This window comes from Trichosurus vulpecula, chromosome 3 (assembly GCF_011100635.1).
Source record: "Trichosurus vulpecula isolate mTriVul1 chromosome 3, mTriVul1.pri, whole genome shotgun sequence".
Lineage (NCBI taxonomy): Eukaryota > Metazoa > Chordata > Mammalia > Diprotodontia > Phalangeridae > Trichosurus > Trichosurus vulpecula.
In genome coordinates this window covers 173,440,770-173,457,415 of record NC_050575.1, presented here as the reverse complement: position 1 = coordinate 173,457,415, position 16,646 = coordinate 173,440,770, and the positions used below count along the sequence as shown (strand labels likewise).

The window sequence follows — 16,646 nt, the reverse complement described above, 5'->3', positions numbered from 1 at the left end:
TGCCACCGTGTTTGGATTCTAACATCATAGTCCCCAGTGTACTGCTGGAGCCAACAACAGGCACTTACTGTATGTCAGGAAGAGTGACAAGCCCTGAGAATACAAAGATAAGCAAATAGAATGATCAACTGTGACCTTAAGGAGCTTACATTCTAACAGGGGAAGACAACCCCTCAAAGGAAGCTGAAGAGAGGAGGGAGTAGGGAGAGAGAAGATATGGTAGAAAGAGAAGTCCAGAGATTACAGAGTGGAATACAGAAAGGAATGCAGGAATGAACATGGCTAGCTTGAACACTTGGCTTAAAATGGAAGTGCCGTGTGGAATCAGAGGAAGTGGTCACAGAGGCAGTGACATTCAAAGGTGAGAGGATTGCTTATTAGGCAACTAGGTGGCCCCAGGGTGAGGATCAGATAAGACAATATTTGCAAAATTGTTTGCAAACCATAAAACACTATATTAATTATTCTTGTTATTTTTTGTTTGTTTATCCTTGTCTTCCAAAGTGAGAAGGCTTTTGGGTCATGGTGGAGAAAGAAGTCCAGAGAATCAAGAGCGAAGCTGGAGTGGAACCTGGAGTGAACATGCTAAAGGAACCTATGTAGCAAGTTCCTTATCCTTTAGGCTTCTCAAAAAGCTGTGTCTGAGTTTCTGTAACAACAATGCTACTTGCTGCTACTGTGGTTGTGTAAGACCAACAACACCAGCACACAGGAGGGCTGCCAGCACAGGTTCTTTGATCTGCTTTTCTAAGGAAAGTAACTTTAAGGGGTTTACAATCTCACTCTAATTATTAAACATATATATATCATTCACTTAGTTCAGAGAGAAAACTCAGCACCCTGAACTTCAGAGAAAACACAAACACAAATTACAAGCCGAAATTACATAAACAGAGCAAATAACACAAATCAGCAGACAGGGCTTCTAACCATCTGACTGTAGCAATACAAACAGTTACCAGAGAGAGAAGCACCAACATCTGGGTTTTCAAAGCCAGGGGCTCCTTAACAGCTACTCAGAGTCTTGTCTAGACAAATCACATGACACTCTTCCAGTGAGTGAACCCCAAGCAAAATGCTAACCTCAGAGTATATAGGCACTTCTTCAAGGTCAGAGGGTATCACAACCCTTCGACTCAAAGCCCATGTGACCTAGGCCTTCCCATGACTTAAGCAGGTCATCAAAGACTCCTGATTCAATTAAAGACTCTTGATTCAAACAAAGGCAAGACTCAAAGGCACTTGATTGCCTTAGGGCTGAGAAGGCCTCCAAAACAAAAGACAACAAAAAAGTCCCACCCTGTTTGCCATTACAGTTTCTTAAGTTCTTGGGTATGCCCTAAGCCCATATGCCCAAGCTTTAATAGTTTGTTGCCCTCCTTCACTCCAGGAGTAATTTCCAAAAAGGCTGATTTTGTAGGAAAGAGGAGACTACATACTGGGAGCCAGAATGGGCCTGGCCTCATTGGCATTTCCCCAGCTCAACAGGCCGCCTCTCACTATGGGGAGGGGTGCTTCATTTATCAGGGGAGACAATCATCCTTCAGTTCTATCTAGTTGGCCCTACATTTCCTATTAGCCATTATAAATTCTGTGAACAAGGGACAAGGCAGAGGAGGTACCAAGACCATGATTGAAATCTATTGTCTGCATGCTGGGCCTGTACTCAGGCCCTCCGATAAGGTCCAGGAATCTGAATCCATTCCCCAACTCCTAGAAGATAACCTATATCTGTTCCTCCAGAATATCAGGGGGTCCAACATTTCTATGGGAATTTATAAAACTAATTCCCTGAAAGGATACAAATAACCCATAGGAAGGAGGTCTCAAGGAGTGATGATGAGGACCCTGGATCTCTGCCCGAGCCACATGGCAAACAGATATGGCAACTTGATTTTCAAGACCATGGAGGGGAAGTGCTTCATCTAGGAAGCAGGCCTATAATAATATGGCACATTATTCTTGAAAATTAGCATTTGAAAAAGGTAATATTATTAGTACCAAAGAGGACATAACCTCTAGTGTCCTTGGAACACTTGGCAAATAGATAGTAGTTGGCTGTACATTCCATTAATAAAGGATCTTTATGAGTAATTGAAAGAGGACTTGAAGTTCCTCATTGTCAAAAACACCACCTCCTCCGCCCCCTAACCCCACCTGGCCCAGAAAACAGTATAAAGGCATGTAAGCTAAGCACATGGGACACTAATCAAAACCACCATCAGCATCCTAACTGCTGTGTAAGTCCAGAAGACCAGCACCATGAAGATAAATCTTCTGCTGAGCCTAGGGCTGGCTCTAGTCTCTGCCCTCCATGCCCTCCCCACTGCATCTGATAAAAAGGCAATAGATAATTTGCAAAAGGTACCAGGGGGAATGAGGGACCAGGGGGATTATTTTTCCACTTACAACTAAGAAAGTAAAGCCTCTAGTCATTGATTAGGACCAAGACGGGGTTTGGAAAAGAATTGAAAATATCTTCTGGTGAGAATACAGGGGAAAGGAAGCCTCCTGTATCTGATCTGGCAGTCATAATGTCACCTCCTCCATGAAGGTTTCCTTAGTTGCCTCACTAACAGTAATCTCTTCATCCCTTGAGCTCATGGCATTTTCTGTTTCTTTTATGTACTTATATTTTTATTTGTATTATAGTCATTTGTGTTACCGATCTTATCTCCTGTGCTAGAGTGAGAGATCCCTGAGGGAAAGAACTATATCAAAATCCATTTTGTAATACCTCCCGCATCAGACATAGTCAGACTTAATAAATGGGTGTTCAGTGAATTATAAATGAATTCTGTACTCTAGGCTTCTGCAGATTGGGGACAAGGATAAAAGAGGAGTTTCTTCTATACTTTTTCATCAGCTTGCAGGAAAGTGGAATTCCATTTTCTTGGCTTCAACTGTACAGAAGCGGGTAGAAGATGGAGGTGACATGAAGTTTTCCATAAACAATATCGATGTGCGTGGGCATGATGTTGTATTTGACTTGGACCTCCAGTAAGTAATGGGAAAAAGATTTCAGGTGCCAGGGTCATAGATATTCTACCTGCCACACATAGACACACATAAAAACCTGACACTGGGAATAAGAGCCTTTGGCCTATGCATTTGAGTCTGTATTTGGGCCAGGACACAAAGGCTCTATTCTAAAGGAGTTGAAATGGGGGTTTGGGGGGGTGGGAAGGTGGCACAGAAAGGAGGATGTCAGAAAGCAAAGAGACCCATGTGAGGAAAATAAGAAATACACTACTCTCTTACCCCTTTAGTGATCAAGCTTGTGAAAGTCAGTGGGACTAGAAAGAATCCACGTTTCACCACTGAGAGTGACTAAAGTCCAAATTTTTTGTTCCAAAGAGTTATTTTGTTGTTGTTTGATTGTTCTTTCTATTCTAGGGAAGATGGAAAATGTATCCCATATATAATTGTTGCTAATAAAACAGAAAAAGATAATGTGCTCAAATTCGATTGTAAGTATAAAACAAACATTCTCACGGAAGTTCTTCTCCCTCCAATGACAGAAAAGTACAGCAATCCAATAACTAAGTCTAATCCAATTCAACCAAATCAAAAGAAAATCCATGAGCTCCAAAATTTATGACTTGAGACAGTCTAGAGGCTTGTTTGGAGGATCAAAATAAGACTGAGAAATTAGTATTTCTCAAAAGGACAATTCATTTCAGGAGTTTTTGAAAAGATGGGGCTAATTTTTTAGCTTTGTATCCCCGAGGGCCTAGTACAGAATATTGTACATAGTAGTCTGCAATAAATGTTCTGAATTGAATTGAAGAAAAATGATTGTTTTATTGGGGTGGGGGGCGGTCTGTATTCCAAGAATCGTCTGAGGGTATTGTTTGAGGGAGTGGATTAGTCTGGAATTGGCTGAATTGCCTAAAAGTTCTTATGTAATGTCACAGAAAATAAGGGGACCCAGATTCTAACCCTAACTCTGCTTTCAGCATTGTTATACAGCGGGAAAAGATCTGGAGTTGAATTTAAATGTTGCCTCTGACACTTAATAGCTATGCCACAATGGGTAAGTGGTTGAATATCTAGTGAGGGAGTATAATACAGTTAGAAAGAACACTGTCTCTAGAGTCAAAAGACTTGCGTTCAGATCCTCCTCCTTCAGTTATATATATATATATATGTAATATATAATAATATATAACGTTGTAATATATAATAACATATATATAATCATAACCCCTGTGCCCTTGGGCAAGTCACTTAGGCTTCTGCTATAAAATGAAGGACTTGGATAAAATAGCATCAGAGATCCCTTCCAGCTCTCAAACTATGCTCCTCAGATCTCTGATCCTTAGTGTTCCCAACCATGAAATGAGGCTAAGAATTCCTGTAGTGCCTGTCTCCTAGGACTATTAAGTGACTTTGCAAACCATGAAGCATGATATAACTGTGAGTTGTTATTATTTTCAATCTTAGAGAAGTCATTTAACTTTCGTATCTCAGTTTCCCCCTAAACAAGATGGGGAAGGATAACACTCTCTTTACCTGTCTATCAGAGCCTTGCAAAAATTAGTAGAAATAACATAGAGCTTAGGGACATTTTGAAGAGTACTAAGCTTTATAAAAGTACAAAGCATGATTATTAGAATTGACAAGTTGTGGTTAAATTAGGTCTGGTACAATCACTGAGCTAGCCCAGGAAGCATCCTAGTACATGCCAGTTCTCTTCCTTTCTTGATTCTTTGGGAATTCTGATCTTATTCTTCTGGCGATTTCACAGATGAAGGAGAAAATACTGTCTACGTGGAGAAAGCTAATCCAGATGACCATGTTATCTTTGCTACACATAACATTCAAAATGGGACAGAGACCGTGGTGCTGGAGCTTTATGGTAAGTGTCCTCCAGTATATTCCCAGCCCCTACACCATAGCATTCTCCTGTGATCTAAGGAAAACATCATAATGTGGTAGAAAGAGCATTGAATTAGACATCTCTAATTTCTAGATACTGAAATCTAAATACTACTCCCAGTTCTAGACCCTACTTAGCTTCATATTCCCTGCCTGGATCTGTTTTCCCTTCCATAAAGTGGGGATAAAAACCTCTGCTTTGCCTATCTTTAGGGGCTGTAATGATTGAGTAAGGTAATTGACACTTTTGTAAACAACAAAGTACTGTACAAATATAACCAATTATTACTGTTTTGGATCCTGGGAAGGAAATGTTTTGGCAGGATAGGATATGCAAAAATAATAATAATAACATATAAATTCTTTTTCAGAAACTCATTAGCTTTTCCATAAGTGCTTTCCTACCTCTTCTATCTCTTTTCTTTCCCTATGCTTGGCTGTACTGTTTTCTATCTTTGTTTAATCCTTTCTTTCTGTTTTCCCTCTTCTTCTCCCTTTCCTTCCCCTACCAACTCTCCCTCTCTCTCAACACAAAGTAGTATCCTTGTATCTCATGCCCAACTTACTAGATTTTTGATGCTGAGGGAGTTTCAGCTTTACTTTTCCAAAAAAAAATGACCCAGGGCAGAGAACAATGGGAAATAGGAGTGATTCTAGTTAGACCTTTAGAAGTCATTTACCTACCGCCATACTTATTGGAAATTGCAGTTTCTTTAAGAATTGCTTAAAAGGCACTATCTTATCACCTCTCTTCTCTGACTTCTACCCTACTGAGCCACTGTAAATAACACACCTAATGCCAGGGTATATGGCAGCTCTAGGCTCCTCAGAGATGCCTCATGATTTATTGAGATCTAAGGTTAGAACTCTAACTTTTTCCTCCACTCCTCGCATGTAAAATTAACTCCTTCTGATTTATCAAAAAGAATCAGTGAGAGAAACTCCACAGTCACATTCTCATTCCTCACCCTAATTGTAGGACGGTCCCAAGACGTAAAAGAAAACGCCAAAAAATCATTTAAGAAGCTTTGCAAAAAATACGGAATCAATAAGGATTATGTCATTGATATGACCCAAAATAGTAAGTTTTGTTCCCCTTCCTGTTCTCTCTTCTTCCTTGACTAGAATGAGGAATTCCATGGGATGGAAACAAAAGAGGTTGGACTAAATTGTTTCCAAGGTCCCTTCTAGCTCTCAGTCTATGATCTTATTTTTCCATGACACCCAGCTCAGGTGCTATTGTCTTAACTCAGACATGTATCTTCTCTGGGTTGGTGACATAGAAAAGATGGTGCTTGATGGTCATTCATGTCTGCTGTTTTACTCCACAGGTAAATGCAATAAAGAAAAACAATAGCAGAGTTATCATCAGCCTGCAGGTTTGTGATTTCTGACCGTGAGTCTGTACACTGGGATTTGGTGTCCTGAGGTCCACCTTTGTGACTAAGGAATAGCTAGGAATCATGGATGGGATATCCCATTGGGCCATCCAGTGAACATCTAAGGAGGAGCCTTTCTGACCAAGAGGACTTGGTGGTTCTTTTAAAAGTATTGAGTGTGACCTGAACAGTATCCCTCACTCCTTTATCCCTCTACCTGCATCCCCCAGCATCTTCCCATTCTCTCTCCTCACCTTTACCTCCAGCAGTCATTCAGTGCCTCACACTGAGCATCCATTGTGTGTCCAACAATGTCTTAAAACGACAAGAAAGGAACAGGATCCCTCTCCTCAAAGAGTTTATAATCTGATGGGGGAGATAGGACACACACATGAAAAAAGTAGGAGAGGTATAACAAAATATATACACAGAAGACTATAATGGAACTGAGAATTAAGGGAACATATTTATAAGGAAATGCTTAGAGTTCAACAGAGTTAATCAAGAAAGATTCCCTGGAGAAATGAGATTTGAAGGAAGAAAGGCATATGGTTGAAGAATGTAGTACACAAACAAATTAGTGAGGCAAAATAAGCTAAAAGTGGCATTTTACTCTCTTTCTCTGGGGGCTTACTGTTTCCCTGGTCATCTCCCTTGGACACCTTTTCCACACATACACACACAAACAAAATAACTGCTAAGCACATTTGGTCAAATGGAAAACTTATTCGGAGAAGGGGGAGTAGATGGTACAGAGAGAAGAGTAGGGCATTTTTTTAAAGTAGGACCTTCCCCTTTAGGCACATTTCCAAAGTGGAAAGGTACCAGCAATGGCCTAAGCCTCTGGAAACTACCCAGTTACTGGCCTCTAGAGAAAAATCAGTTGGCTAGCTTTGAAGATGCTTCCTGACCCTGCCTATGGCCATAAACACAATTTTTCCAGGTTATTTTTTCTCACACAACTTTCTCCTGGATTGAATTGGTATAATCCTAGATAAGAATGCATCACCTATGCTTCTGGGTTTTTTTTTGTTTTTCCCCCAATCATTATCTTTTAGTGGTGGCTAGAGCATTGAATTTTGAGTCAGCAGGACCTAAATTCAGATCTCACCTCTGATACTTGTAAGTCGTATGACCATGAACAAATTAATTAACCTCTCTGTGCTTGTTTCCCCATCTGAAATATGAGTATAATGATGTCTGTTGTATCAACTTCCCAGGGTTGTTTTGAGGATCAAATGAAATTGTGCATGTAAAACACTTGGAAAATTTTAAATCACTATATAAATTTCAGCTATAATTACAGCTGAAACACCTGATGACTGATCCCCTATCACTGTCTCACAGGAAAACCCAAGATGTACTTCCCTGACCTGCTGGAATCCTCCCTGGCTTCAGAAAAATCTTCTATTAGTTCATAGATAATCAAAGAGTCCATTTGACTTCTAGTCTCTCACTCTTCCTCCTCAGAGTCATCCATCTTTCTGTCTCTAACTTGATCCCTGGATGAAACCATTTCTATACACACTCAATAAATGATTCAACTTATTTGTATGTGTCCTTGGAGCTGAAAAGAACTAGGAGTGGGGAGGAGCCATAGGGAAGGGATATCAAGAAATAGGAGAGTGGTGGCATGTCTCTCCTCATGTGATCATAACAGTCTATATTTCTATGTTTTAAATATCTCAAGGTTTACAAAGCACTTCCCTTGTAAGGCAAGTAGTGAAAGTAACATCAACCCATTTTACAGATGAGGAAACTGAAGCAAAAACTGATCTTTTTAAAGATCCTTGACTTGTATTTAAGTGATCTGACTTCTAGTCTGGACCCTGGCACAGACAATTAACAACAGCAATGATAATAACAAAGCAAGAACAGGAATAGCAGCCAAAAAGTCTAGCCCTTTATCAATGTTGAGAAGGTGGAATAACAGCAAAGGAAGGTAAATGCAGCTGAGGTAAGATATAGAGCAAGTTCTGTGTGATCTAAGACTGCTACGATAGCTGTGAAGGCCTGGAACCCTGAGACATCGGCTAATTAATCTCTGATGATACTGCTGACCTTGTCCAAAGTGATAGAACTATTCCTAGGAATCTAGGAAATAGATGAGAAGGAAGGAAGGAAACAAGTATTTATTAAACACCTACTGTGTGCAAGGTGCTAGCTATGCTGAGTCCTTTACAAATGTTGTCTCATTTGAGTCTCACAACAAAACTAGGAGATAGGTGCTATTATCATCCCCATTTAATACTTGGAGAAACTGAATCAGATGGCAATTAAATGACTTGCCCAGGGTCATATAGCTAGTAAATGGCTAAGGCTGAATTTGAACTCAGGTCTTTCTCCCTCCAAGACCAACATTCTAGCCACTGTACCAAATTGCTACCTAAAATAGGGTTACAGGACTCCCTCCAAGAAATCAAGATGTACAGCTTATCACACATGACAGCAGACAGTGGAGCTCCTCTGTGTTCTCGTATCACAAAAGATTAAGATACATGAGAACAACCAAAAATTTCAGTGTCACATTTCCACTTACTGGAAATGTTTGAATGACAATGCTTCCAATTGTGTACTGCAATGGCAGTGGCTCCAGGGGAAAACGGTGGCCCAGGCTGGTTTCCAGTCAGTGGCTCCCAGTGGGGGCCGGAGCTGCATCAGGGGTGGGTGCAGCAGCCTCTCTAGGCCTGGGTGGGACCCCAGGGCCCCTAGTGTGAATGGGCCCAGCACCAGGCCAAGGGCTCTACCACTCCCCGATCCCTGGAGCAGTCTATCCAATTCCAGGCATGTTGCCAGGGAGCTATATGACACCTTAGGGTTCTTCTATGAGACCTCCTGGCTATGGGGGGAACCCTTCAGTTTGACCTGGTCTGGTCCAGTTAGGAACAGATGAGTCCCAAAAGAAACCAGCTCCTCAACAGATCCAACAGGTCTAGCAGCAGGCGGTCCAGAATCAAAATCACAATGCAAAGTAAAAGAAGATGGTGACAAAATTCTACCTCAAAGGACTCATGAGCTAGTACCAGAATCCCAGGCTATACGGATCTCTTGGCTTTTGAAAGGAAACTGGATCAGACCATTATGAGGAAACAGCTAGATATCCAGGAGGCCTTGGAACGACCTATCGAGCAAAAACGGAAACTTCGCATTTTCATTTCGAATCCTTTCAATCCAGCTAAATCAGATGCTGAAGATGAGGAAGGAACTGTGGTTTCCTGGGAGCTTCAGGTGGAAGGACAGCTCCTTAAGGATTCAGCCATCTAAATATTATGCTACCAAGCAGAAGCATAAATTCTCCTCTTTCCTTAAATCTTGGTGATTGAGCTGGACAAAGATTTATATGGGCCAAACAACCACCTGGTGGAATGGCACAAGACTGCTACCACCCAGATGTCAGACAGCTTCTAGGTGAAGTGGACAGGAGCTATAAATGTTCATTGCACTGTTTTGCTGATGCTAGATTACTAGCCTCCTCAGTTTATATTGGACCCCCACCTGGCCCAACTTCTGGGTATCTACACCCAGATACATCCAGTAATCATCCAAGCACTGTGAGCAGTACATCAAGATTCATAAGCTTCAGGACCCTCATGAATGGAGTATGTTATCTGTGATAAATATTTGAGTCCCAACAGATTAAATTCTCTGAGATCCCATGCCTTACTTATGCCACCAGAGCCCATCATCAGTAATCACATCATCAAATTTGACCCCATCAAGCAGAAGACTGCTTGTTATGACATTGAGCTGGAAGTAGATGATACCCTCAAGACCCAGATGAACTCCTTCCGGCCATCTCCTGCAAGCCAGCAGGAAATTGCTGCTCTAGACAACAAGATCCATAAGACAATAGAGACCACCAACTAGCTGAAAACACTGAGAAGGTTCATACTGAGTTTTGCAAGAGACCTCCAAGGCTTCATCAATGACTGACTTTAGCCCCAGTGGGATCTGAAGACCATGACTGATGTAATGGGTAACCCAGAAGAAGAGTGCTAAGCTGAGTTCTACTTCAAGCTATGGGCTCAGGATGCTGTGTGCAGATACTTCTACTCTAAAGTACAACAAAGATGGCAGGAACTGGATCAGGCCCTAGGCATCCAAAATACATAAGGCCCCTCCTCCATCCTTAGCCCAGCCACACCAATTCTTCATTTAGGCTCTTGTGCCTCCCCATAGCACCTGCCCTAGTCTTACTTGGGGGTCCCCCAGGGGAAGCTGCTGGATGAAGGATGACACCAAGACAAAGAGGGTCCCACATTTCTGTCTAAGGAGATATATATTCTCCTCCCCAGTCTCTCCAGCTCCCCGTTGCCTCACAAAACTCCCATGTGCTTCTCCCCTTTCCTGGTCTACATAGGACCTCAAGTTAGTATTAGTGAAAGAATTTATAGTGGTAATCAACGCTCTGAATGGACTGAACCTGAGGTCAAGTGATCTTCAAGGGAAACAACTAAACTCATTTTGCCTTTATGGGACCCAGGATCGAGGGCCATAGTCCCTTTTCCCAGGTCTGAACCAAGGGGCATTCTGTAAGTTAGATGGTATTGGTCATCCCTTTATAGTACTCCATTTTCTTTCATCAGTTTGGTACAAACTCTTATCTTAATGGGATGTTCTGGGACCCAAGGGAACCTTAAGACTATTTGACCTAGTTGAGCCCTAGGCCATGTTCCCCTAGGATGGCCTTCTGGTTTAGCTCTTCCCTGAGTTCCCCATATGGGGGTTCACATCAGTATTAGTTTGTTCCCTGACTGCTGCTCTCACCTGGCACACTCCCTATAGCTGCTGTTTTTTTTTCTGAGGATTCTTCCTAAGCCAGGCTGTTTGGGATGGGAGACCTGCCTTTCCATTCCCTTGTGTGTTGTCACTGCCAGCAAAGGCATCCATTCCTTCCAACTATTGCTTGGAGATGTGGCCACCAACCCTCCCACTCTACTTTTTCTCCAATAGAGAGAGACACCTCAAACCCCATGGATAAAAGCCCTGGGCCATCTCTGTTTCCTTGTCCCTTGCCCCTTTAGTTAGCACCCCATAGTGGGTCCTGGGGCATTGGGGAATAAGGAGGGCCAAGAATTGGAGAGCGGCTCTTTGTTGGGTTTGTGACTCTCTACCCCAAGCCCAACTGAAATCCTTCAGCCCCTCAGGGTAAGGAGCAGGGCCCGGTATCTGGCCCAGTGGAACTGATGGTTTGGCATCCTTCCAGGAAAGCTCCATATTCCTTTTCCAGGTTAAATTTTTCCCTTAAGTTAGCATATCTCAGGCTCAAAGAACGGGAGAGAGCCAGATGCAGAAAGGATGTTGTGTTTGACATAATCTACAAAACCCCACAATAGACTCCTGCCTCCCCACCCCTCCTCAGGCTCCTGCAAGTATACCCTTCCCCATGGCTGCTCCACATCATGTGGCAGCAGAATCTTCCTATTGTCCCTCTGAAAGCCTTTCCTTACACTACTATAATGACACCTCACAAACCTCTGTTGGGGGAAGGCAGCTGAGCCTTGGTCCCACTCCTGGCCAGGACTGTGCGAAGGAAGCTCACACACAGGCCTTCCTCCCACCACTTAGGCAGTGTCCCTGTTACAGATATCTTTTTGCTAACTGAACATTATGGGTTTTTTTCATGGACCAAAAATTTCTTTGTACCGTCCCCTTATAGATGTCACACAGTTTTAATAGAAGCATCTTCTGGAAAAAAAATGGTTCCAACCACTAGAACAGGCTAATGAGTATCCATGAAGTAGACTGGAAAGATGAATGCTTTCATTATTCTTGTTGTTATTCAGTCATTTTAGTCATGTCCAACTCTTCCTGACCCCATTTGGAGCAAATATCCTGGAGGGGTTTGCCATTTCCTTCTCCAGCTCATTTCACAGATGAGGAAACTGAGGCAAATAGGATTAAGTGACTTACCTGGTAAGTGTCTGAGGCGAGACTTGAACTTTGGAAGATGAGTCTTTGCTCTCAGCTACAAGTCACATAACAATGTATTGCCCATCAATGAGGGGTAGTCATAAAAAATAAAGCTTCATTCCTTAGCCTAGGTTAAACAAAGTAGGAGATAATTGAAGAAGGACTGAAATCTGAAGACAGAGAAATTGAAGATCTTTAAGTCCTTGGTAATTTTTGCTTAATGCTTAAACCAGAAATTACACCCACTAATGAAATGAATTACAAAATTGACAATAATAACAACAGTTGTAAAACACGAATTGTAGCAGTTTTGGAAAGCATAATTAATTACCATAATGATGAAAATAATAATTAGCTAACACTTATATAGTACTTTAAGATTTGCAGTGTTACCTTATTTTATCCTCACCACAACCCTTTGAGGGAGTTACTAATGTCATCCAAATTTTCAGAAGACAAAACTGAGGCTAAGAGTAATGAAGTAGCTTGTCAAGGGTTGCACAGCCTATTGGATATCTGAGGCAGGATTCAAACTAAGGTCTTTCTGATTCTTTTTACTTTATTTATCTTTTTGTTACATTTTAAGTTCCAAACTGTCTCCTCTCCCTCCCCACCCCACACTAGAGAAGGCCACCATTTGATACATACATACACATATATGTAAAACCATACTATGCTATGCATACTTCCATTTATCAGTTCTTTCTCCAGAGAAGGATAGCATCTTCCTTCATGGGTCTTTTGTAGTTGATTCGAGTATTTCTAATACTCAGAATAACTTAGTTTTATTCTTCAAACAATATTCTAGCAGAATAGCAACTTGTCCTAGGGATATTTCTAACAGCTCCAGGGGTGGGAAAAAAACATTTTTAAAAAGGTGAGAACACGATAACAATAGCTCAAATGTCTACTGTGTTTTGAGGTACAAAGCACTTGCCTCAGTATAATGGGGTGAAACAAGCAATTGCAATTATTATTACCCCCAATTTTATAGATGAGGGAATCAGAGCTCAGAGAGGCATAAACTTCATGTAAAGGGGAAGTATCTGTCGGGGACCTAATGACCTTCATAAAGTTATCCTAGACAATTTTCTCATGTCTTCCCTGCAAGTCAGTCTGTGAATAAATCCGATACTCCACTGAGCAGGCCTAGGCATCAGTCTCTGGAGCACTTAACCGAACCAGATTTCCTGTCATTTCCTTCTCTTTCGTTTTCTTTTTTCATTTCCTTTCTTTCTTTCTTTCTTTCTTCTCTTTTCTTTTTCACCATCTTTCCATATACTCACTACCCTTTCCCTGTCATCCTCATGTTTTCCTTTGGTCCTAGCCCTGTTTTCCTATCTTCACTCCTCACACTCAGCCTAACAAGATTGACATATTCAGGGCATAGATTAACTCGCCATTATCTCCCTATCTTCTCTCTTCTCCTTACTCTTTCAGCTTCCATTCCTTTATCTCCCTTTTCCCAATCCCATTCCCATGGGTCTCCATGGAGCTATTGCTAGTTCTGCTCTAAAAACCCTTGAACTAATCCCAGAACTAGAGTCTGTTCCTGGACTGAAAGACAGGAATTATTTGTCAGGAGAGGAGAGGAGATGAGGGGAGAGGAGGGGAGAGGAGGGGAGGTGGGGAAGGGAGAGGAGAGGAGAGGAGAGGAGAGAAGAGGAGAGGAGAGGAGAGGAGAGGAGAAGCGAGGCAGAGAGGAGAGGAGAGGAGTCTCAAAGGAAAGTCATCTTGATGTCCAGGAGAGGGCAGCATACCCTAGCATAACCAGAAAAACTCTAACAAAAATCAAAATCCCTTACTCTCAAGAATTTTAGGCAGACAGAAACTTAAAGAGTCTAAGGTTTTTAGAGCTGAATGGAACTTTAGAAATCATTTAATCCATGTTGCTAATTTTACACATAAGCAAACGGAGACCCAGAGGTGGTAAGGGACTTCTGTAAGGAAATCAGAGTGGCAGAGGCCAGAACAAAGTCCCTGGTCTTGAATGTTCTTTCCTCTGTATTGAACTGGTCCAATGTAGTGTAACCTTGCTCAAATGAAAGGCAAGAAGAGAAAGAGAATAAATATTTTTGCCTTACACAAGAGATCCAGAGCACCCTTACGTTTTTGAAAGAGGACATATTAAACACATAATTCTTAGCTGTTCCTCTTTCAGAGAAAAGCCTCACAGAAAATACTTCAAGAAGTCTGGACCTAAGAAAGTATCTTGAAATATCCTAGAAATTATTGCAATAGACTCAAGGGCTACCTTACAATACCTTGGATTCTGATTATCTTAATACAGCATGTAACCAACGGTGATTTGCTCACAAGAAACAGTATTATTGGGGATATATATAATAGGAAAAGAATATATGACCTTCTCACAAAGCAAAAATGAGGAAAAAATAGACAGCCCAAGGGATACGTTGATATCTACAAGATTTTGGAGAAGCTCTGTGATACAGAGGTTCTTAGAATCAAGAGAACAGGATTTGACCTGGATCTAAATGCCAACTATGAGATGAAATTGTTATGTAACCATGGAGAGTTACCTCACCTCCCTGACCCCCTGTTTCTTCCTCTCTAAAGTACGGATAATAAAATTTGAACTACTTATCTCTTCTAGAATATTGTCGAAATAGTTTTTTGGATACCTTAAAGCACCATGTAAAATATGAATGTTATTATATTAAGAGAACCTGAGAAAGGATTCCAGTGCGTTGGGAGGATTTATGGAAAGACATGGACAAGAATTAGATGGGCATGAGTGGTTAAATCTGCATTGGTAGAGGGAATGCATGCCTATATCAATGAGATCTTTGACTCATAATTTTTTTAAATTGATGTGCTCATGATTCAGTTAATCAATAAACATTTATTAAGCACCTACTATGTACCAGGTACTGTACTAATTGCTGAGGATACAAAAAGAGGTAAAAGACATTTCCTGCCCTCCAGGAGTTAATAGTTTAATGAGGGAGACAACACGCAAACAAATATGTACAAACAAGCTCTATACAGGAAAAACAGGAAATAATTGAAAGACAGAAGGCACTAGAATTAAGAGGGATTGAAAAAGTCTTCTTGTAAAAGATGGGAATTTAGGTGGGACTTGAAGCCAGTAGGTCAAGATGAGGAGGGAGTCCATGCATGGGATGGGGAACAGTCAGTGAAAATGTCTGGAGCCAAGAGATGGGGTGCCCTGTTGAAAGAACAATAAGGAGTTGTAACCAGAATGGCCTTTGTTTTCTTTGAGTGACTCAATTTATCTCAGTGAGCTTTACTAGGTGCTAAGCCCCAGGCCCAAACCTCATTAGGTGTTAACGTAATCCATGTGGATGTGAACCTCCCAGGATCCTAAGGGGAGGGGCCAACTCAAGAACCAATCACCAGAGCCTGAGCTCTGGTGATTCAGATGATGTCTGATGTCTGAAGCCCTATAAGAAGGGAGGACAGAGCCATTTGTTCGGGGCTCTGGAGATGGTGTTGATGAGGAGACTCTGGGCAGCTGTAGTTAAGGAGCCCTCCAGCTTGTAAACCCAGATGTTGAAACTTTGTTGAACTCTGGTAACTATCTGTTGGGACTTGAATCAGACAAAGTCTGTTGATGTCTGTAATTTGTTTTCATTTTGTTTTGAAGTTCAGGGTGCTGGTTTGTTTTTTTCCCCTGAACTAACTGAATGATATTTGAATTAAAAGTAAGCTTGTCAACCCCTTCACCTTGCTTTCCTTAATTAAGCAGATCAAAAGAACCTGTGCGGTTGGCAGCTTTCTGGGTGCTGGCTGTGGGTGAATCTTATACCCCCACAGAAACTGCTAGCCAGGTTGTTGAAATAGGAGGCCAGTGTCACTGAAGAAAAGAGTTATGATGGAAAGGGATTAAGGTATAATAAGACTAGAAAGGTGGGGAATGGGACTAAATTATGAAGGGCTTTGAACATCAAAGAGGATTTTGTATTTGATCCTGAAAGCAATAGGTGGCTACTAGAATTTTTTGGGGGGGGTCACATGGTCTTACCTACTCTTTATTTTGGTGGGGGGAGAAGGCAGGGCAATTGGGGTTAAGTGACTCACTCAAGCTCACACAGCAAGTAAGTGTGGCAAGTGTCAGAGGCCAGATTTGAACTCAAGTCCTACTAACTCCAGGGCCAGTGCTCTACTCACTGCACCACCTAGCTGCCCCCTACTCTTTATTTAAAAAAAAAATATTTTTAACATTCAATCCTTTTTTTCATTTTGATTTTCAAATTCCCTCCTTCCAAACTTGAGAAAGCAAGCAATATTATATAAATTATATATGTAAATCATGCAAAATATTTCCATATTAGTCATGTTGCAAAAAAAAAGCAAGAAAGTAAAGTGAAAAAAGTATGCTTCAATCTGCAGTCAGAATTCATCAGTTCTCTCAGTGGAGGTAGATAGCATTTTTTGTCACAGGTCTTTGCAATTCAGACCGTCATTTCAGGAAAATCACCCTGGAGGTTG

General features: G+C 41.4%; 1 protein-coding gene and 1 pseudogene across 1 annotated transcript; both read left to right on the top strand.

Moving 5' to 3' along the window:
• The first annotated feature begins 2,262 nt into the window (after window positions 1-2,262).
• Window positions 2,263-6,238, top strand: LCN9 (lipocalin 9). The gene is made up of 6 exons (XM_036749871.1): window positions 2,263-2,364; window positions 2,867-3,000; window positions 3,397-3,470; window positions 4,751-4,861; window positions 5,861-5,962; window positions 6,213-6,238. Exons 1-6 carry the CDS (start codon window positions 2,263-2,265, stop codon window positions 6,236-6,238), a joined length of 549 nt encoding a protein of 182 aa, XP_036605766.1.
• A 110-nt stretch (window positions 6,239-6,348) lies between these two features.
• Window positions 6,349-10,373, top strand: LOC118842293 (annotated as a pseudogene).
• The last annotated feature ends 6,273 nt before the right edge of the window (window positions 10,374-16,646 follow it).